The sequence below is a fragment of the Protomyctophum parallelum genome (genome assembly GCF_964188405.1).
Source record: "Protomyctophum parallelum genome assembly, chromosome: 13".
Taxonomy (NCBI): Eukaryota; Metazoa; Chordata; class Actinopteri; order Myctophiformes; family Myctophidae; genus Protomyctophum; species Protomyctophum parallelum.
Genome location: NC_139708.1, coordinates 7,978,761 through 8,002,451, shown reverse-complemented (window position 1 = coordinate 8,002,451; position 23,691 = coordinate 7,978,761). Strand labels below are relative to the sequence as shown.

The following is a 23,691-nucleotide window of genomic DNA, read 5'->3' as shown; positions in this document are numbered from 1 at the left end:
CTATTAAAGGGTCTAATTGGCTACACTGAAGTGATATTGACGTGTGATCCAAATTATGAAAAGTATTCTACGGCACCCTTGGACTTGCATCATGGTACCCAGTTCGAGAACCACTGCCCTACATGGTACCGTCTTCCGGTGAGTTCCATTTGTCTACTCCTGCAGAGGAATGGGCAACCACTGCACTGTCCCTCATCAAACAGCTGAACAGGAAATCCTGAACAGGGAACCAAATTAATTCAGAAAGTCAAATGATCTAGCAGTGATGGATATATCAAATGAAACAGGAAAAGCAAAGTGGTGGCACCGTTTTTGTTGGCACAAACTGGTGGGCACACACACACACACACACACTTAAAACTATTACTTTACCAGTTTATAAGCATAGGTTGAACATGGCCAAAAAGTGATTGGAATATGGCAGCAGTCAATGTATTCCATCCCATTTAAATTATTTACAACCATGAACATTTCCTCAGAATTTGAAAATGTCAAATTTATATGCCATTGTAATCACACCCAACGGCATACAAATGTTCAACCTCTTGCTTTAGCTATTGAAAAATAGCAGATCTACAAGCTCATATCGCGCCACCGAGTGGCGCGATACGAGCTTGTAGGTCTGCTATTTATTTATTTTAATCGAAGAACTGACATTTTTAGAATCTGATCTCAGGTCAGAAGGGGTTCATCAGACCAGTGTGTGTCCGGCGGAAACCTCGTATGAATCTGATCTCAGGTCAGAATGGCTTAAGCCCAATTTATTCCTTGTATGTTGTGCACCCAAAATGGCCCACTTACAAGCTTGCAGTGCAATGCTTTATAAGCTCATACATCTAGCTATTCAACTCTGGTGGTTGTGACCCATCAGAAAAAGGAGGGGGCAGCAGTGTTCAGTACAATATAGATTTTATTAGTTCACTAAGATTGAATACGAAATAAAAAGCAGATTGGCTTTTAAATAATTCACAATTCAGTAATGATGGAGTTGCCAGGTTCATCATGTCAACACAATTAAGAATGTTTTTCCATGGTGTGACGGCTCCAAGCTATGACCCAGTGGGTCAACAAAAGCAGAAAAAAAGCCACCAAAGGCCTAAGATCACTTTTCACCCAAATGTAAATTCTGATTTAATAACCAAGCGCATTTACCCTTGTGTTCATATTTCTTGGGTATGATACTCTTTCAATTACAAAAACTATTTCCCTCCAATATTCGAGTATAGCTCCAACCCATTTGCTGGCAGCGGAAAGTGAAATAACTCCTCCAACCCTGACAGTGACACAGACAGAACCGTGTGTGCATGTACTGGGGAATCGTGCCACTTGAAGGCCCCTTGTTGTACAGTAGAAATCATACTAAACCTTCGATTTACATATAAATAATCAGCATGTCCTATCAAAGTGCTGATCTGTACCTCACCTCCCGAATGGATAAGATTTACAATATTAATTGTATCAATTTGAGACACACGGTTCTTTGTCTGGCACTTACATTGGAGAAAAAAGAAAAAAGTGGGAGATGGCCACCAAAATCAGAGAACAAACAAAGCAAACATGTCCAGCGTCAAATCAAATAGATACCTGCCTCTCTTTGAGTCTATCAAGTGCAGAATCATAACAGTCTAAGAAGAGTTCATTTTCTAAGGAACCATCTCAACAGTACAAACAGGGAATCAGACCAACGCACCAGAACTGCTTGGGGAATGTTTCATATCCTTTTATTTTCTCTTTTATTTATTTTTCATAGCAATGGAAAAATATAACCTTATACAAACTTCAGTTCAATTTTTTTTTTCAAACAAGCAAAAATGGTGAGTGACCCTTTTCCCCAAAACCAAGTGCAGTGAAAGGACTACAACCAGCAGGGAACTGAAACAACTCAACTCAAGCACAAGGTGTCCAATTGGACAGGTTAATTGTGTATGGCTCAACGACGACATGGACCAACTGGCTAACTGGATCTCTGTCCCATGGCAGGCAGGCGTCCCACCATGGCTGCCTATTCAGCCCATTAACCAAGCTAGACTTGCTAGTAATTTGGCACGCTCTTCTCCAGGCCCATTTCAGCCCTAGTACATAATGGAGATTTATTAAGTGTGTTAAACGTAGTTTCCTTTTTTTTGGGGGGGGGGGGGGGGGGGTAGAATTTAGTGCTAATTTTCTTTTCTAAGAGCATTCCCGTTGGTTTTGAAATGTAAAAAAAAAAAAAAAGGGTGCTCAACTCTCCCGGACATTTCGACAGAGGCCTGGTGAGTCCCAACAACCGCTACAAAAAAAAGGGGGGGGGGGGTTAAGACAGAGCCAGTTGATGGACCACAGGAAGGAAACTGCCTTGGTAAAGACCACGGTCGCAGTCAAGACCAGGAAAGATCAAAACTGTCCAGGAGGAAGCACCGTGGAAGGGGTGCGTTTACTGCACAGGAGCTCACCCAGCACGCAGAAGGGTAACATCCTCTGACACACATGAGCTGAAATTTGTATCGCGGTCAGGTCAATCTACGAAGCCCACACACAGACAACGAAAAGCAACTTACGATGCAGTTGAAATTAGAACTAAGAAATTATAAAGGAAAAAAAAAAAAAAAGATAAAAACCCAAAAGAAAAGGAGAAATGGGTGACTGATTTCCGTGGCGGTAAACAGGGTTCCTACTACTGCCAACGATGTGCCTACATAGGCCGGCCTGTCTCCCACAACTAGCAAAAACAGCAGAACCAGTGCCCCGGTCTCTCCAGGTTTACTAGCCGTTATTTTAACTGACCATTCTATAAATGTATGCATTAGTTTTCAACTAGTGGAGGAGGACAGGGCAGACAGGAGCTCACCCTCCTTCCACCACCCCATCACACCAGACAGACTGCTGTGGAGTGCAGGGGCGGCCAGCTGTGGGTTCTTGATGGGTAGAAGACCATTTAGAGAGAGGGTGGCCTCACCTCTCCCTCCACCGTCTGTCCGTCCGTCTGTCTGTCCTCCCGAGAGAAGACCAACCCCGACAGTTTGATTAAAGTTCTGTTCCCGTTTTGTTTTTTGTATCTACAAGAGTTCTTCTCCGGTTCAAACTATGTCCAATTCAGACCATCTCTGCAATGTTGGGATTTGTGTTTTTCTTTATTATTATTATTCAAAGTCCATAACCATAGAGTGCTTGGAAGAAGAGAAAAATAATAGCAACAAAAATGAAGTAGTAGAGTAATCCACAGATCAGTCATAGAGCAACAAAGTCCAGAGAGTCCTGTTCCACTTGCTTCCTCATCAAGTGTTGATTCCAAAAGTCTTGCATTTTTTCCCGTATTGTGATATCGTCTTTTTTTCTTCTGTCATTTGTGTTTTTGTTTCGACTCCAAAAACAACTGCCCCCTCCCTCTGCCACCAGCCCTGCCATTATCATAGCATAGGTTGCTGGCAGTTGGTCTCTGGCGGTAGATGCTCCCCGAGAGGAGGTGAGGATTGGTTGGTGACGTGTCATATCGTAGCAGACTGCTATATGTTGGCTCGCTCGTCAGGACAGCGCTATACAGCTAGCCTAACAACAGCGAGGAGGAGGGGGGTCAAGGGAGGAGGAAGGTCGGGATAGACAAATTGGACAGGAGGGGGCAAGTCCAGCTTTTTTTTTTTATGGGATAGGGTGTGTAGACTGAGTTCAGATACGTCAAACGCAGAGGAGAAGTGTTTGATTGGGGTTGTTGTCCTAGTCAAGATACAGTTCAGTCCACAGGCTGTCAACAGGGGGGGGTTCACGAGAGGTCAAAGGGCGTTTGAAGGGGTCGGGGGTGGGATGGGGAGTCGCTGCTAGTCTGCCGGCGACTGCTGGAATTGTACTCAGAAGGTGGTGTGATGTCATTCATCTCTCGCTCGCTCACACGTTTCTCGCTCGTGCTTTCTCTCTCGTACGCTCGCTCGCTCTCTCACACACAGACACTCATCCCAGCGCACACTTGGCTTCTGCTTTGACCCGGCCACATGCGCGAAAGACAGAAGATTTAATTCCAGTGGGGCAAATTTTTTTCCTCATTGTTCACTGATGTCAATCTCTCTCTTCCCCGATAGTGCCATATCTGGATGGAGAGAAATACAAGACGGTTAAAAAAGAAAAAGTACCTTTTGTGAAAAATAATTTATAAACTACATCAGGGCAATGCAGAGCATTTGCTCCATTTAATTACTGTGCCACACAAGAGCAATGATTGCGATCACTGCCATCACGTGACAAATGTTAATCATTTCTCCATATTACAGATGTTCCTTTAAAATTCATCAATCATAAAGGTTTCAAATACATTAAGCGTGTAGGTCTCAGATACAGTGGAAAGGGGTTATGCATCAGACTTTCAGCGTGGTGCATGATTTTGATTTCTGCCAATATTAGTGAACTTTACCAAATTACAGTAAGTAATTTAAATCAGTCCTAATTATGACTGAATTAGCATTTAAGTACAAAGCAATCAAGACGTCACAACATACTTTGTTTAGAGCACAACATGCAAAAATCGCTGGTACTAATGGAGATTTTACCCTCCTGTCACGTTTGAGTTTCAGACAAACTGCAGTCGAGGGTTACATCCTATGACCTACACGTTTTTCTAAAAGCCTTGGCTTGTCCTGAGACAGGGTCTACGTTCGTTAGTTAAGGTCCAATAAAGTTCTGCAGTGTCAGATGTTTTTTCCGCTGAAGTGCCCTTTTTAGGACATCATGTTTGCAAGTTTGATGTTCCTAAACCCAGTAGCATAGAGTACTATAGTTTAAGGGCTCCCTGGCGAGCACCGCTATGCCAGCTGGTCTGGCTATGCACTCCATTTAACACAGGCCTTGCAGACAGAAGAGTTCCAACCTGCCAGCTCTGAATGAGCTGTGAGAAGCCATCTTCTGAATCAAAACAGGCCACATGGCAGAGAACCAATCAAATGGTGCTCTACACATTCTGGCATTGCCAGTCTCTATACCGTGTGATTAAGTCTTTAGTCAGTGACTGATGACTGGGAATTAATGCATTAACCGGTAAATGAATAGGATTGTGTGGCTTTAGACTATTACTATAAAATATGTCCAAGTGCCTGACGACTGTCCATCGTAATAAGTATTTTAGTGAGTGTGTTTATTTTATTAATTGTGTGAAATAGCTGTGTACATCTAGTGAGTGGCTTCATGTGTGCGTCTCCACTGACCAGGCTTGGCTCTTCAGCTTGCGGAGCTCCTTGGTGGCCCAGGTTGCTAGGGTCTTTGTTTTATTGGTCTTAGATCGCCGTCCCTCCGTCAGTAAGTCGTTGATGAGTGGACGAACCTCTACCAGCTTCATCACGTCCTTACCAAACGCAGTGCACAGGTCACTGTAGAGGCAGGTACGAGGAAAGATCATCAGAATGAGGAAATTAGAAAAGCTTTACTAGGACTTCCAGAAGATTGTTCAAGGCTAAGCTCAGAGACAGTCCGGTTTGCTGGAGGTGTGATGAGGACCTCGGTACACTTATTCATGTATTGTGGGAGTGCCCTAGTTTCCTTATCTATCTCGTCTGTCCATGAATACGTACTCTGCTGTTGTTGCCTGTGTTTGTATTTTAGGTTCCGTTTTATGTGTTTGTAAAAAATCTAAAATAAAGTACTGATCATAAAAATAAAAGCTTTACTAAACTAATCGTTTTCTCTCTAGCTTGTATAAATGTATTGACAAAAAGCGTCTACAATTTGTTTTTGTAAATGCGATGTTTGACAAAGCACGACATGGCCCTGCTTCATATTACAGAATGTTAAACTTCATATTACAGAATGTTAAACTTCATATTACAGAATGTTAAATTAAAATCTTTAAGTGAGTGTGTGTCGGTCTCAGATACAGTGGTAAGATTTATACATCAGGCTTTCAGCGTGGTGCATGATTTTTCTTCACAGACCAGACCGCATTAAATACAACCAACATGGGTAATGCATGACCACTTGGGAAACCACTTTTCCTCCCATCGCATTCAGAAAAATATTTTACAACTGCTCTGAGCTGCAAAGGACCGGCCCCTCCTCCACCCCCTTACCCTATGAGGCCGGCAGCGTTAGCCAGGACCGGCCCCTCCTCCACCCCCTTACCCTATGAGGCTGGCAGCGTTAGCCAGGACCGGCCCCTCCTCCACCCCCTTACCCTATGAGGCCAGCAGCGTTAGCCAGGACCGGCCCCTCCTCCACCCCCTTACCCTATGAGGCTGGCAGCGTTAGCCAGGACCGGCCCCTCCTCCACCCCCTTACCCTATGAGGCTGGCAGCGTTAGCCAGGACCGGCCCCTCCTCCACCCCCTTACCCTATGAGGCTGGCAGCGTTAGCCAGGACCGGCCCCTCCTCCACCCCCTTACCCTATGAGGCTGGCAGCGTTAGCCAGGACCGGCCCCTCCTCCACCCCCTTACCCTATGAGGCTGGCAGCGTTAGCCAGGACCGGCCCCTCCTCCACCCCCTTACCCTATGAGGCCGGCAGCGTTAGCCACCACTCCATCCTCCTCCACCCCCTTACCCTATGAGGCCGGCAGCGTTAGCCACCACTCCATCCTCCTCACCCCCTTACCCTATGAGGCCGGCAGCGTTAGCCACCACTCCATCCTCCTCACCCCCTTACCCTATGAGGCCGGCAGTGTTAGCCACCACTCCATCCTCCTCACCCCCTTACCCTATGAGGCCGGCAGCGTTAGCCACCACTCCATCCGAGTGATCCTCATCCTCAGCTATGTGGTGGATGAAGGACAGGATGAACTCCACCCGCGGCTGCACCAGCATAACATCAGCTGTAGGGACAAGAGAGAAACATTAAACCACTTAAGATCCACCAAGAAATACTGTCCAACTACAGCAACAGCCCTCCTACTACAACATTAAAACCAGATCCGTTCGCAAATAAGCCTGCATAATTGCAGAGACCAGTGTATCTAATTAGAAGTAGTTGCCGGGTCAAGATATGTGCAGAAGACTTTTATTTGATTGGTTAATCAGTGCTGCACAATGAATCGAAAAAAGATCCAGATTCAGAGTTTAAGACACATGCGATCTCATTTCTAAATTTAAGCAAGAATCGTGCAGCACTAGTTGGCTGTCAAATTCATTTCAGTTACCGTTATGTTTTTGCTCCAAGAGACTTTAAAAGTCTCAGTAGTTTGAATGTAATGTACAGCAACTACAGACAAATGTTTTCATGGCAAAAATGAGAATCGTGAGGAAAATCGAAATTCAAAGATGAGCAAGAATCGTGCAGCACTATTTGTTATATTTGTGCATAGCAGCAGAATGACTTATTTAGGAAAGCAATCTGAAAGGACTATCCCTTGAAGAAAAAACATATTTTCATTATGCAGCTATGATGCTGAAATGTGATCCTACCACAGGCTTTTCTTTATAATTTATTTTACAAACATGGGACTACATTGGAAGTATACATTTGTGGGGACCCGCAAAACCAAAAAGACTACAGTAGACAGGCCATGCTGTCTGAAGTCTCCTGGGTGAAAGAGACCCTGGTTCACTCTGTGACATCATAAAATCCACACTGTAGAACTCGCAACAGGCAGAGGAACTGACGTCAGGCCAGTGAGAGATAGTTGATGTGAAGACTGAGAGTGTGTGTAAAATTGTACAAGTGAGTAAATGTATTCATGTGTGTCTCTCTTACGGTGCACATTCTCCTGGTCTCCCTTCAAGCCCTGGATGATTCCTGTGTAGGCCTCCAGACAGCCCTCCCTCAACTCATTCAGGTAGTCAACCATGTCGTAGTCCGTCTAAACACACAGATACACAGCAGCACACAAATTACATTCCCAATATAATAAACTCAGTAAAACAACGGAGCGGGTGCAGAACAGAACATTGTTAACTAAACTAAGTCCTTTACTATTTTCTGCAACGTCAACCTGAGGCCTGCTTGTGCACACTGCCTGCGTTCTTATGTTGGGTGTGTGTGCGCCTGTATGTGCAGCGAAATATCAAAAGTGCCATTAACTTGTCCAACCAGACCTGCGTGGAATGAGAGAGCATACTATAGAGCATCTATGCATGTGTAGGTCTCAGATACAGTGGTAATGGCTTTTCAGCGTGGTGCATGAGTTATCACAGACCAGACATACTCGTTTATTCACACTGAACCTGTGAACCACGTAGGGCGTGAGTCAAGTCGTGCCTTGTGCACCTGTGTGGCATGCTACAGTGTGTATGTGGCGCGCACACACACACACACACACACACACGTGTGTGTCCTACCTTGTCCACCTGGGCCTGTGAGGCTTGCTGCAGTGTGTCCAGGACAATGTCCAAGTACTTCTTGAACTCTCCTCCGATGGCCAGAGCAATGTCACCGAACGCCGACAGGATCTGGGGCTTCACTGAGCGGTGGACGTTCTCGTTCTGCACACAGAAACACGTACTACATCAATAACAAAAATCTGTAGAGTACATGTTAACTAATGATCCATTTCTGAGCTTTTTGTTTGCCATATTCTGCATTATATTCCGCAGAGCTTTCTGGCCGGTTCCGTGGGAGAAAGTCAGTATGGGTCTCAGATAGGGATGCACCGATCCGGCTTTTTGGCATTCGATACCGATTTCGATACATGGGGGTCCAGTATCTGCCGATACAGAGTACCGATCCGATACCCCCCACAAAGAAACTTAATAACCTATTAAGCTGTATGCCTCACTGTGTGGAGTCTGGAATCATTATTTTGTGTAAGGCAACATCAAGGCTTGACTTAAACATTACTTTCCCAACTTTGTAAAACAAAATGTAACAAACACAGATATAAATGCACTGAATTATTTATTAAATAACTGTGCAACAATTAGACCAGGTTAATGTGTGCGCAGGCTAGCCTGGCTGCATTCCACATGTTATACTGTCAATACTACACTGCTGTGTCACAGAGGAGGTAGAGTTGTTTTCATACTGTAATTACACATAATTATCGGATCGGATCGGATCGGATCGGATAATGGATCGGCCACCGATCCGATACCCGATCTAGAATTTTAGCCTGGATCGGCGCCGATCTCCGATACGAGTATCGGATCGGTGCATCCCTAGTCTCAGATAAAGTGGTAAATGGTTTATCCATCAGGCTTCAGCGTGGTGCATGGTTTATCATCACAGACCATACCGTGACACCACTTACATGCTTTGTTTGCATCATTGTACTGGTGTTCAAGTGAAAACAGAAAAAGGACGAGAAGAAGATACAATTAGAGAAGGGACAGCTAGCTCACCCCCAGGTTTTCCAGCAGTAGTTGCATGATCTCATCACAGAAAGGCAAGATGTTGGTACTCAAAGCTCTGCAAAGATCACACACCAGACCCACCGCAGCAAGACACACCTGCAACACAACAGCAGGTTAGAGGGAGGCGTCCTAGACACACCTGCAACACAACAGCAGGTTAGAGGGAGGCGTCCTAGGGGGTGACTGCACATTGAAGCTGTAATCCACAGACAAAACATTATTGTAAACAACCTGTAACCGATAAACAGGCTTTCCATTTTAGCTAAGCAGTAGCCGTGGGGGAATCAGGTAGGTAGGACATCAATCGACAGGCACAATGTTCTGGAGGTGTGCACTGTCCATGTAGTGTAGCTCATACTTTTAGTGCATACAGTGATTGTGGGGACCCGCAAAACCAAAAAGACTACAGTAGACAGGCCATGCTGTCTGAAGTCTCCTGGGTGAAAGAGACCCTGGTTCACTCTGTGACCTCATAAAATCCACACTGTAGAACTCACAACAGGCAGAGGAACTGACGTCACTCGACATAATATGAATGAGAGAGAGAGAGAGAGAGAGAGAAAGTGATTTTCAGAAGTTCCCACCTGATATTCAGCATAGTTCTTGAGTCCAATACCCAAGAAAGGCTTAAAGGCATCCATATATTTCTGGAAGTCAGCGCCCAGCACTGAAAAATATAACACCTTCATTAGAGAATTGGTAGTTGACATAGATACTAGATAGTAGCAGTACTAGGGGAAATCACATCTCAGATGGCCATCCAAGGTGTAATATTGCCTCTGATTGCTTTGACAAAATAAATAACCACTCAATGAAATATAATTACTTAATTAAAAGTGCTACTGTGTAGATTTGGATTAGCCCATTTACTATGACTCAGACAACCTCTAAGGTCTTGTAATATCAAAGTCATTGCACCTTGCATTGATAAAACACTCTAAACCCAACAAGAAGCACAAATACAAGCACTACACAAGTTTTAACACCTAGAGTATGCTCCCTACATCATTCGCATTTATTTATGAAATGTTTCCTGTTGTGATATGTATGGTTTGGTATAAGTAAGCTAACAGATGGCAAATCAGTAAATCACTGTTTCTGTAAACACTTCTAGGTGACATGTAACCTAGTACCAGGGTCAGTGTGCAGGTCTCAGATCTTGGTGTTGGAGTTATACATCAGGCTTCAGCGTGGTGCATGGTTTATCATCACGGACCATACAACTTTCACATGGTTTGTGCTACTGGTGATCAATTGAGAATTGTATGTAATGCAGGGCCGCTGCCATTCATAATTTAAATGAGTTTGTTTTTCATCGATAAACACATGGATGTGATTTAAAGCAGGAGGCCTGACCTGCCCCCTGTGAATTGAAATGATTATGTTTCATGTTACATTCTGTGGCACTATCTTTAGAACAGAATCTATCGTTGACTTCATAAATTTTTTTCACTTTAGTTCAGTAGAAACCAAAGACAATCAATTATGTGGAAGAAAAAAAAGGGGGAAAAAAAAGAAAGAAAAGGAAATGATAATCAAAGCAATCATCCGAAGTCTTTAACATATCTGTAATGCATGTATATCTGTGTGCGTGTTTACCTTCCACCAGGGTGGACACGGCCATGAGTGCGTCTTCCTGGACCCCTCCAGAGCCTGCAGTGCTCTGGAACATTCTCAGCAGGGAGGCCATCACCACATCCGAGATCTGCAGGGCATCCTGGTGCTGTACCTTACGAAGGACATTCTGCAAAGCACGTCCAAAACCATCAATAGATTACAAGATGCTTTTTATAAAAACCAACCAACAACAGCAGCAGCTTATAAGGCACTTATATAGGCAAGCTATTGTCAAAACTCCCATGAACACAATCAAATATATAAATCGCAAGTCAATAAACCAAAACCAGTCAAAACAGCTGATGCATAACATTGAACTTATTCATATTTAAATCGACTCATTGAATACAGCAGATACAGTTTAATGTGGCAGGTAAAAATAAATGACCACCGCCATATGCATCAATGGTGTGAATGCATAAACATTATGAGGCACTATCTACGCAGAGATCAGCATGTATGAAAGGGACACTTGATATCAAGATGGTGCAGGAGCAAGTATATTAGTCTGTGTGCAGAGTTCAATAAAAATATAATAGCAACATTAACATTCGACTCTCGGCACATTTCGCTGACTTGGAAACACATCGTTGCATTTTGTCACATTTTGCATTATATTCCGCACAGCTTGCTGGCTGGTGCCGCTGGCAAAATGTAGTATTAGGTCTCAGATAGTGGTAAGGGTTATACATCAGGCTTCAGCGTGGTGCATGGTTTATCATCACAGACCAGGCACACTCATACGGTTTGTTTGCATCATTATATTGGTGTTAAAGTGAGCATTTTATGTAATCTTTAATTTCATGAGTGTCCATTTCAGACATGCATATTTACATTTCATATTTAAGAACTGGTGAATTGTGTTGCTTCTTAATGATGCTTAAAAACATGCAGCCAGGAACTCAGAAAGGAACCCAGGATTTTAAGTGAACTTTCATACATAATATGGCCTCAGGTATTCTAGTCTCTGCTAGTATCAGCAGCTTGTTCACATAAAGTAAATATCCACACTCCCATAAAAGGCACAACAAACTAGTTGTACATCTCAATTAATGGCCATTCAAAATTCAAGTTCCAAGTCAACTGGATCCAGTATAAAAGTGGAATTTCACACATTGCAACATACACTAGAGAAGGGGGAGATGACAGTGGTGTGTGTGTGACTGTTCTGACCTGTAGAGTAGCACACAGTAACGACTGCAGATCGTTGAACTGGATTCTGTCTGAGGTGCTCTGGATGTGGGACTAGAGACAGAGAGGGGACAGGATGTTATATCGGCAATGGCATCACAGTACATGAAATGCTGCTACTACAGCAGCAGCAGCAGAGGGAGGATTCTTTGGAGGGAGAGCCAGTCAGCTTCAGGCAGAGCTGCTGCCATCTTTCAGGTGAAAAATCTGATGCATTGCTAGTTTCATTTCTCCACTCGTCCCTTCATCCAATCTGTCCGATTCCTCCCACCCTCCTCTGTTAGCCATTCATTCAACCTTTCACTATGGTTGGGTAATATATAATATATCAACATTATATCGATATATATATATATTCTTTTAAGATTTATTTATTGATAATGCAGATATTAACAACGAGTTACAGAATCATGATTTTTTTTTTTTTTTTTAACCCATTCTGACCGGGCACCCATTTTGGTGTCAGCATCATGTTATGCTTTAGCTATTTAAAAATAGCAGATCTACAAGCTCATATCGCGCCACCGAGTGGCGCGATACGAGCTTGTAGGTCTGCTATTTTTGAAAAATCGAAGAGCGACTGACATTTCTAGAATCTGATCTCAGGTCAGAATGGGTTCATCAGACCAGTGTGTGTCCAGTGGAAAACCTCGTATGAATCTGATCTCTCTGGTCAGAATGGGTTAAACAAGACAAGATAAACTCAAAAAAGAAGACAAAAAAACAGTAAAAACGTGGTGCGTGGTGCATGGTTTATCATCAATGACCAGTTTGTTTGTAGCATTATACTAGTGTCCAAGTGAGCATTGTATGTTATATTTTCACTTATTCTTAAATCTTTGGACTATTTTTGAAAATAGCCAATCTACAGTAGAAGCTCACAACTAGCCTGAGCTAACGTGTTAGGTTTCTGGTCTAGAGGGGCGGGTCGCGGCTGAGATTTGCGCACGCCCTGATTGGATCTCTTCGATCTGTCAGTCAACCCCGGCCCCTCCTCTCCCCCCTAGTGCAGCGCTACGTCACATCATTTGGAGCGACGCCCACCCGGTAGGGTTGACTCCCACTTTTAGACCAGAGCGGCCAATGCGTTCCTCCAGGCTTTACATTTTTGCACCAACAAAAATGAAAGCCTGGTACCGAGGCTAGCTCACAACAAGCTGCGCGCTTGTGGATGTGCCATTTCAAAATGTTTTGAACAACTTAAATGAAAACTTAACATTGTCACAATACGACGATTCCTTCCCATCCATTACCTCCATTTGTAGGACCTGCTGCAGTCTCTCCATGATGACCAGGGTGGTCTTCTGGACGGCAGGATAACAGTCCTTGGCGCTGTTCTTGACGATCTCCATCAGAGCCTCATAGGCCGCTGAACGCAGGTTGTTCTGGTGGCCGTCAGGCCTGGAACACACAAATGGTGTCAAGCCAACTGACTACAAAGGAGTTGCCTTCCCAGTTAACCGTGACTAAACAATTAAGCAGCTTTATTTAAAAGATATCCAAATATTAACTTTCAGGTGCAAATCGTATGCTTGTTAACCCAAGCATTGTTCTTTCTGTTGAGGTTTAAACAAATGCGCTCTCCCCCTCCATTCTTTGTATGGATTAAATGGAGATAAAACAGATAGACGTTCTAATGTTTCCTACTGTGTTGAATTGTAGATGTGTCAAAGCCAATTGAAAACGGCACCAAAGAAGGTGAACAACCCTAATTTGTGTGGTTCTTTTAATAACTTCATAGTTGACGTGTCACCTGCAACAGAATCCAGGTTCAACGAGCACAAAATATTTGAAGGACAACTTTGCTCGTGCTTTGGCGACTTTCCCATGAGGCATTGTATTTTGTCACTGAATTGCTGTGTAAAGTGTGTGTAGGTCTCAGATCTTGGTGTTGGAGTTATACATCAGGTCTTCAGCGTAGTGCATGGTTCTCATCACAGACCAGACACACTTACATGGTTTGTTAGCATTCTTACAGCACAATCCTTTTATGTAACCTTTTTTTGATGAATGCCCATTTCAGACATTATTTTTGGTGAATCGTTCTGAGGAAATGTGTCGGATATGAATTGAATAGACACTTATTTTGTTTGCAGACACCATAGCCAAAGACTGTCTCCTCTGTATTACACTGTCTGGTTTGTAATGAAATAAACAAGAACATTTATTATAGATAATGAATGTTGGAAGGAGAGGAGGAGACAACAGGGTATTGAAATACAGAGAGAAGCTCCCGTTTCAGATTCTGCAGGCTTCAGCGCTTTTCATTTAACCCATTCTGACCGGGCACCCATTTTGGTGTTGGCATCATGTCGTGCTTTAGCTATTGAAAAATAGCAGATCTACAAGCTCATATCGCGCCACCGAGTGGCGCGATACGAGCTTGTAGGTCTGCTATTTTTTTTAAATCGAAGACACTTTTAGAATCTGATCTCAGGTCAGAATGGATTAATAATGAAACTGTCAGGATGTAATAGACATTTCTAGAATCTGATCTCAGGTCAGAATGGGTTAAGACGTTGAGACCTTTTTAATACCACCTCGAGAGTAAATCAATTTTCCGACAAAACTATTCATCACTAAATCAATACCAGTCATAGCAAGGTCAAAGTAGAGTCGATTGGTTGGAGGGGGTACATTTGCAGACACACTGTATGACGTTTAGTAGGTAAATCACTATTGTGCATTTGTTTCTTAACCCATTCTGACCTGAGATCAGATTCATACGAGGTTTCTGCCGGACACACACTGGTCTGATGAACCCATTCTGACCTGAGATCAGATTCTAAAAATGTCAGTCGTTCTTCGATTTTTCAAAAAATAGCAGACCTACAAGCTCGTATCGCGCCACTCGGTGGCGCGATATGAGCTTGTAGATCTGCTATTTTTCAATAGCTAAAGCATAACATGATGCCAACACCAAAATGGGTGCCCGGTCAGAATGGGTTAAAGCAAAGTTTAAGGCCGTTTCAAGTGTTTGACAATTTGAGAGACCAACCACCCCCATTGTATGACAATATAAGCAAAGTTATATTGTATTAACATAATCCACCATATTACCGATTAGTATTACAAAAAGAATAATTCATAATGCACAGAATGAAAATAGATTACTTGAGCTTTATCATGAGTAACCGTGTCATGATTTCTGGAAAGATGTTGAGCTCTGTTGTACTGGGATAATGGCAGACATCTCCATGGCAAAAAGCTCAACTATTCTTTTGGATAGATGGCATACCATTGAAGAATGTTAGTTTTGTGTGTGTCATTTGTCTGTATGTCTTACATAATTTTAGAAATTCAAAAATAAGTTTTTTCTTTCCCCGTTTTTCTTTGGGGGGGGGGGGGGGGGGGGGGGGGGGGTGACCTGCCTGGCGTTTAAAGCATGACGTTTTAAAGATAACAGGAAAGTGTATTTTGCTGTATGGGAGTTTGTCTGACCCGTCTGTCTGACCTGTCTGTGGTCTCTAGCAGTTTCTGTACAATGATTTCGAAGGAGGAAGACAGGCAGTATGTGGCGGGCTCCTCCTGGTCCTCGGCTGCGTCCGTGGCCTCGTAGGCGGCCTCCGCCAGACTGGAGAAGGCCTGGAGGAGCAAACAAATCATTCATTCATTATGTATAGGTGGTAAGGTGGTCTTACATTTCAGCATGCATGCAACCACTAGTGCAATCACTTCTGTTCTCCCCAGAACCATGTGCTCCCTGCTCAAGAAGGGACCTACTCTCTATTTAACACTTGTGTAATCTTGATGCATTAAATAATGTGTTATGGTTGCGTAACCGACCGATTCAAATTTCTTGCATCTGCTGCAACCCTACTTCAAGTCAGTCATGTTTGTGACTGGACTGCTAGGTCATTTTCCAGTTTGTGATTACTTTGTTGGTCTTCAGTGCTTCTAAAGTTAGCCGGCATTCAATGTAAGACGTGTAATATAAATGTCACCCATATCACTGTAGCTTTAAATATGACAGGGCTGTGGCCCTACATATAACTAGACACTCAACATGTACCTGTGACCAGAGCAAAAAACATGTTACATTATTGAGGGATTTCCTTCTTCCATGTGCTCCTAACTTTAAAGCGCTCAGACGAATCAAGTCGATTTCATAGAACTATGAAGACATTTTAATACATTGATGGTAACATGCACACTCAAAAACTGTGTGTACTGGGAGGTCTCAGATACAATGGTTAAGTTATACATCACATTTTCAGCGTGGTGCATGATTTATCATCATAGACCAGACACAACTCACCATCATTACTAGCTTTGCTTTCATTACAAAACGTATGAGGTACTGAAGCACCTTGTGGTTTCTGAGACTTATGGAATGTTTGTTCTCTCAACAAAGAAGTAAAGCATCCCAGCGTTTTTATTTCCGATTACCTAGCTTTAGCCCCTGTTGAACAGGAAAGGCTTTCGGTAAGATTGGTTGTCTCACAGCACAACAGCAGCTGTAGCTTGACAACTACAAGCCCAGCAAAGCAAGCGTGTTGAATATTCAACCTAAACCTACGGTTCTGATGCCAGGTCAGAGGTGCAACGAAACAGTGGTGCTTTGCATCCATGCCACCATGTCCCCTGGTTTCCAATGGTATATTCTTGTTATAGTAGTATTTCATGTCGTCGTATAGCAATCTTAACCCATAATGCCGGAAGGCCTATATGTTGTACCTTTAAATTAAAACCGGCTGTGACATTTTAGATGTTGCCATGTGCAATTTACATTTTTTTGAATGAAAAACTGAAGATTTTCTGAAGGCGTTTTTTCAGCCTCGGGACTAAACGGGTTAAAATAATTAAGTCCATCTTATAATTACAGTGTAATGAAAATGGATAGATTAAATGTGTCATTGTGTAATCTTCAGTGTTGCTTACCCAGCAGACATTTGAGGCCACTCGGGGTTCAGCCCCCAGTCCCTCTATCAGACACTGCAGCAAGGGGGCCAGGTAGACCTCGTTGATGGCTGCCTCAGGCAGCAGCTCACAGATCCTGCCTACTGTCCAGGCCGTGGTGTCCCTCACCACCACACTGGGGTCTTTCATTAGCTCTATCAGGGTGGGCATCGCCTGGGGACAAGGAGAGACCAAATGGACAGAGTTGAGTTAACTGAACGGGAACCCATTTTGGTGTTAGCATCATGTTATGCTTTAGCTATTGAAAAATAGCAGATCTACAAGCTCATAGCGCGCCACCGAGTGGCGCGCTACGAGCTTGTAGGTCTGCTATTTTTGAAAAATCGAAGAACGACTGACATTTTTTTTAGAATCTGATCTCAGGTCAGAATGGGTTAATCAGACCAGTGTGTGTCCAGTGGAAACCTCGTGTGAATCTGATCTCAGGTCAGAATGGGTTAACAGGAGCGTTTGTGTAAGAATCTCAAAAACCATGCGTGTAGGTCTCAGATACAATGGTTATGTTATACATCACACGTTCAGCGTGGTGCATGGTTTATCATCATAGACCAGACAACTCCACATCACTAGGTTTGCCTTCATTACAAAAGCTCCTTGTGGTTTAGACAAGAGTAGGGCTGTGAAGTATGGAATGTCAGCATAAAAGTACAAACAAAAAGGACAAACGGATACAGACTGACCCTCATGGACTTGCTAGCTAGACTACTGCACAGGCATGCTGTAAAAACAATTTAGGGGAAGTGAAATTGTTATACTAGTGCAGACCCATGTCTTCGCATTGAATCGTGGCACATGCCACTTATGGAGAAGCGCTGATACAACAGACTTCACACTCAACACCGTTCTCCCTTGGGGTGTCAGCAAGTGAAAGCGATTCGTTCAGTCTTTCGAGATACGAGGAGGACAGACAGTCTCGCGCAGTGATTTGTGGAATTGATAGATTACCAGAGAAAGACAGAAAAAAACGGAGAGCAAGGACATTCAAGTGTTTAGACAGATTACCATACATCTCATGCTGTGCGAACTGAACATAGCCAAGAAAAGGTTAAATAAGTACTTTTGATAAAGTGAATAACTGCAAAAGCACCAAATGAAATCTTAACTGCTTCAGATTCATCAAGTATCTGACATTTAGCACAGCCCAGGTCTACATGCATGTGTCCATCATACTGCATCACTAGCTGGTCACAACCATAACAATCAACTATACCAGTAGAAATAAAATGTTAAATGTCTACTTGCTCCTTCCCATGCTGCTAATGAATTTGTTAAAAGACACAAGCAACACCTAGGCCTCAATAAATTATAACAATCGCATTGCATTATGCAAAACCTCATTTGGACAAACAGTGTTCTGTTAAACAATCAAAATTGCAAAGTGATTTTAGAAAAGTGTTAAATAATGGGTAAAAGAGAATCAACATTGTTCTCATACCAAATATTTAGATTTATATTTGTGCAATGAGCCTGTATTATTTCTGGAGCCTCCCGCACAGCTGGTCTTTGTGCATAAAAGCATGTTGCAAATATAATGCTACCGAGAGTGACACTATAGAATTCCTATGCCGGTGTTATTGCTCACACAATGCATCTTCCAAATTAGCCTGCTGCATCACATCGCCCGACTCAAATCCAAAATGTGCCGAAATTACGAGACTTAGAAAATAGGTCAGCTAGCTTTACCGCATAGAGAAGTAGCACAATCCCACTCCAAATGTTTATGCGTCCGTCTTGTGTGAAAACACTAAAAATGTATATATAATTATCATTTCCCCTTACATTTTCCAGCTGATATCAAGTACTCAAGCCATTCATTTATAATCGCAAAATCACATTAACCCATTCTGACCGGGCACCCATTTTGGTGTTAGCATCATGTTATGCTTTATCTATTTTTGAAAAATCGAAGAACGACTGTGACATTTTTTTTAATCTGATCTCAGGTCAGAATGGGTTGATCAGACCAGTGTGTGTCCGGCGGAAACCTCGTGTGAATCTGATCTCAGGTCAGAATGGGTTAATAGCTCCAAGCTGAAGAATACAACACGACAGAAATGACGATGGCAACCAACACTGATTAGTGTGTTCATGGTATGCTTACATTTCACTTCAAACATATGCACTCGTGCAACTTTCACTAGCAAAAAAACTAAATAACATTCATTGTGACACTGAGCTCAACTCTGCAGCATGCGTCACATAACCACAGCAATGCAGCAATTGCCCCGGGCCCCAACCGTGTACAAATCAAATAGAATAGAAATATACATATATTATGGACCAACAGTAGTCTTAATGAATCGGGTCACCTGTATGACTAGGGGCTTCAGCTGGTTGAGTTCAGGTCCTTCCAGTATGGAGCCGAAGGCCATGACTGAGGCATCACGGTAACGCCAGTCAGGGTGCTTGATGTGCTCTTTGATGAAGGGCAGGACATGGGGGACCACATCATCCTCACAGCAGGTGGCCAGCAGCATCAGACACACACCAGCCGCTTTGCACGGGTTCCAATCGTCGTCGTCGTCATTCTCATCCTGGGAGGGTGGGGAGAGTTGTTTTAACGGGTCATTCACTTTGGGGCTTTCTTTGGATGCGTGTATGTGACCACTGTACCGTGTCATTTAAGTTACACTTTTGAATTGTAATGAAACAGAAGAGAAAGAGAGGGATGAGGTGAAGAGTAAGCACAGCAGGTTCAGACAATAAGAGAAGAGTAGGGTGGCACGAGGCACATGAGTGAGAACAAACAAGAGTTTGAAGGAACATGTTGAAAACAATACACTGTATCAGAAGATGTTAACGGGTCTGTTTTGGCAATGTTGTGATTGAATATTGGACAGACAGACGGGGAAAGAGAGAGAGACAAAGTATTAACAGACATAATGGTTCCTACCTGTTTGGTGAGTGTCTGTGTGAGGATGGGGACCAGGTACTGCAAGGCGCCTTTGGCATAGAATTTACTGGTATGCTCTGGGGGACGTCCCTGCTCCGAAGCCTAACATTGGATAAGGAAGGAAGGAAAGGAACAGACCAAAGACTTTTAACGAGTAATGCTGTAAACACTGCTGGAGGAGAGATATAGTCAGCTAAGGTTCTGTAAATAATAGGTTGGTGCTTTCCAACGCTGTCCCCAGAAAGCCCTTGGAGCTGGTTCTCTCATTTATAAATCCAACAGTACAACAGCACAACAAAATCCAAGTGTTTTCCACTTTTGAGAAGCTCAGAGATATTTTCTACAGCTTTCAATAACCTCAACAGTAAATACACAGCACTAACAAGATAAGTTGATCATAATAAACATTTTGAACAAGCATGAAAGTGTATGCAAGTCCTAGATACATTGGTTGAAGTTAGATGTCACACATAAGGCGGGATGCATGATTTACCATAATAATAATGTGAGTGATAGTAACAGAATAGATGGATGTCATGTCACCATGTCTAAAATTCAGACAAAAGGCCATTTGTGGGGTCAAGCAAAACCAAAAAGACTACAGTTAGACAGGCCCTGCCATCTACGCCTCCTGGGTGAAGTAGACCCCGGTTCACTCTGTGACGTCATAAAATCCACACTGTAGAACTCACAACAGGCAGAGGAACAGACGTCAGTAGGACAGTATGAGAAAAAGAGCTGGAGAGACGTCTTAAAAAAACCAAAAAAGTAACTCACACACACCTCAGAGGCTTCGATAGCTAGGTCCATCTCCTCATCACAGACGTTGGACCAGAACTCAATGCCCTGTAAGGCCACCTCGTCTATGTCACTCTTCATGGCTTCTATGGTGATCTGGGGAGGAGGAGGAGAGAAGACAGTAAAGTACAGAGGGGCACAGAGTTCTATCGCTCATTTGTTACACCAATTGTTATTCTGCAATAGTTTACTCTGATTTTAGTCTATAAAGAAAATGATCCGTTATGACAGCAGCTCGACAGCATCGCACTCCCAAAGACCAGAAGAAACCACAAGATTCTTTTCTATGCTGATTTAATCAGACCAGTGTGTGTCCAGTGGAAACCTCGTATGAATCTGATCTCAGGTCAGAATGGGTTAAAAGTAGAGGTTGATGAGGTACGCCGTGTCTCACCGCAAAGAGAGCAGGGCCCATGTAGGTCTCCATGTACTGGTAATACAGAGACATGATCTTCACCAAGTTCTGTAAGGCCGCCACTCGCACCTATACGACAAACAAGACAGGTAACGACAAATACAATGGATGGATGAGGTCCAACATTAATGAAATCACCCTCACAGCAAAAAACACACAATGGAACCAGTTTAAAGTTCTCCCAGTGACACATCTGTATTCTCTCCTCCATTAGCTGGGTTACATCGTGTACTCACGGTACTCACTCTGGTGTCGGGACACTGGGTTGCTTCACACACCACCTGCATTATGAAGTGTCTTTCTGTCTGCAACACACAAACGCATAAGAAAACCGTTAAAAGTAGTGGTTTAACCACTGACCAAACCCATTAACATATACTGTGAAAAGGTAATAGTGGTTTAACCACTGACCAAACCCATTAACATATACTGTGAAAAGGTAATAGTGGTTTAACCACTGACCAAACCCAATAACATATACTGTGAAAAGGTAAAAGGACATAATGCAGAGACAACACTAGATAAAGTGCCCCTCGGGGCACAGGTCTCCACCAGGGCAGGTCAGGTTGTGGTCTAGGGATGTCAGGGGTTAACCAGCTAACCGGTTAGCCGACCGTTAAGAAACATCCGGATATTTTTATCAGCTTTAACGGTTAATTTGCATAATAATAAATAAGTGTTCTGATCTTAAATCCCTTTATTTTAGATCGTTTTTAGTAATAGTACAACATAAACATTACAGAGACTGTACTTGTCACTGTACAATACTTTAAAACAGTTGTCATGTTGCACACATGCCTAAAATTGTTCTTATTTGCGCCGCCCAGCTTGTCACACTCCAGGCTGCATGAACAGCGCTCGGGCTCGGTTTTCTGCCCCCTCAATGTCCCAAAGTTCTCTGTTGTACTTCTGGCTAGTTGGCTACAAGGGTAGCTTTGCGGTAGTCGAAATGTAAGCGAGTGACAGCGAGACGAGATGAACACATGTCGACCATATAAATGCAGAGACCTACTTGGCATTATTAATTCCATTATTGGCCATTTGGCCTGGAGGGAGAACGTTTACAGCCGCTGCCGCTTCCTCCTCCTCCTCAACCATTACAGCTATCAAGTTAGCCATGTGCCATCGATGTTTGAGGGTTTTCTCGTCAGCGAAAAGTCAACAAACAGAACACTGTGACATGCATGCTGATCTCCCTTAATAATAAAAAAAAAAGGCTTAGCCCATGCGTCCAGTGGCTTTATAGGTATAGGTTGCTCAGATCTGGACTGGATTTATTTATGTTTTGGACTAGAACCGTCAGGTCCTGTACGGCGGACCTCTGTACTGTAGACGCGCAGATGCATGCATCATGCAGATGCGATGCGTTGTTTATTGATGATTAAGCCTACAACAATTTATTTATATTGTTAAATGTTGCTTTTTTGTTTGTCTTTTAAAAAAGGAGCATAAATAAATGTATACCATTCGTCTACCAACTTTAATCATGTAGCCTACATGCATATTACATTTGGGGTAGCCTATTAAAAAAATGAAAAAAATCAACCACTATCCGTTAATGACCCGGTTAATCCTGTCGGCTAACCGGCTGGGAAACTATCCGTTACTGACATCCCTATTGTGGTCTCCTGGTGGCGCTATAATAGGCCAATGTGGAAAGGGTGCCATTTCTTATTACGCCTTGGATGGCAATTGGATGATTTGAGGCATTTTGTTCCACCTGTTGGTGGCGCTATAACAGGCCAATGTGAAAAGGGTGGGATATATTCCTCAGCCTAGTAGTTAAGTCTGAAAGATTTCACGTAAATTGCACGCAGCGTTCATGATTTGAGGCTTTTTGTTCTTTGTTCTTGAACACATGACTATAAAGATAGTGTGTAAAGATTTGCGGGATTTGTGGACATAATCTGGAGTAGTAATATAAAAAAAATTGTTTTTTCAAAAGTTGGCCTCCTGGTGGCACTATAACAGGCCGTTCTGGAAAGTTTGGGGGAGTGCATGCAAAATTTGGTACGGACCAAGTTAACGGTGCCAGAGATTAGCTGGTAACGGACGGACGGACGTACGCACACACACACACGGACGGAGTGCAAAACATACTCTCTCACCATGCCTTCGGCCTGGTGGAGACAACTAGCTCCTTACCTCCTTGTCAAAGTTGGCTTTGGTGAACTCCAGTGAGTTGAGCAGGGCGTTGGTTGCTGCCAGTTTGACATTGTTGCTGGGCTCTTCCTTCCTCATTCCCTGGATGATGGCTGTCAGGATTTGGTTGGCATTGTCCTGCAGCTGCTCTGGGTCCTGAACACACAGCAGCATGTTAGACATGTGTGTGTGTGTGTGTGTGTGTGTGTGTGTGTGTGTGTGTGTGTGTGGTGGGGGGATTCATTGTTTCATTTATTTTCATGAGGGAGAGAGTAGCAACATCTAAATAATCCAACAGGAAATATCTTGCAGAAAAGGCACGCCCCAAATCGACTAACTATTTTAGCCCAACCAATATGGGATGTTTGGAAAATCTGTCAACAAGATATTAAGATATAGTGATAGTAACAGATGGAAGTCACAATGTGTAAAAGGTCAGAAGAAAGGCCAGTTGTGGGGTCCAGCAAAACCAAACAGACTACA

At 43.2% G+C, this 23,691-nt stretch overlaps 1 protein-coding gene across 4 annotated transcripts in view; it reads right to left on the bottom strand.

Moving 5' to 3' along the window:
- Positions 1-892: 892 nt before the first annotated feature.
- Positions 893-23,691, bottom strand: part of kpnb1 (karyopherin (importin) beta 1) — a 28,476-nt gene continuing 5,677 nt past the window's right edge. The window contains exons 5-22 of one of the 4 annotated variants that reach the window (XM_083780177.1): positions 23,212-23,364; positions 21,303-21,371; positions 21,046-21,135; positions 20,631-20,747; positions 19,854-19,955; positions 19,270-19,494; positions 16,922-17,113; positions 15,495-15,625; positions 13,294-13,441; positions 12,023-12,094; positions 10,832-10,976; positions 9,817-9,899; positions 9,221-9,328; positions 8,222-8,365; positions 7,638-7,743; positions 6,645-6,759; positions 5,166-5,327; positions 893-4,057 (exon numbers count right to left, since the gene is read on the bottom strand). In XM_083780177.1, the coding sequence (XP_083636303.1) occupies position 4,057; positions 5,166-5,327; positions 6,645-6,759; positions 7,638-7,743; positions 8,222-8,365; positions 9,221-9,328; positions 9,817-9,899; positions 10,832-10,976; positions 12,023-12,094; positions 13,294-13,441; positions 15,495-15,625; positions 16,922-17,113; positions 19,270-19,494; positions 19,854-19,955; positions 20,631-20,747; positions 21,046-21,135; positions 21,303-21,371; positions 23,212-23,364 (2,163 nt within the window). In that variant the 3' untranslated portion in view covers positions 893-4,056. The remainder of the gene's footprint in view (positions 4,058-5,165; positions 5,328-6,644; positions 6,760-7,637; positions 7,744-8,221; positions 8,366-9,220; positions 9,329-9,816; positions 9,900-10,831; positions 10,977-12,022; positions 12,095-13,293; positions 13,442-15,494; positions 15,626-16,921; positions 17,114-19,269; positions 19,495-19,853; positions 19,956-20,630; positions 20,748-21,045; positions 21,136-21,302; positions 21,372-23,211; positions 23,365-23,691) is intronic. The other 3 variants (XM_083780178.1, XM_083780179.1, XM_083780180.1) reach the window with 3 other exon arrangements.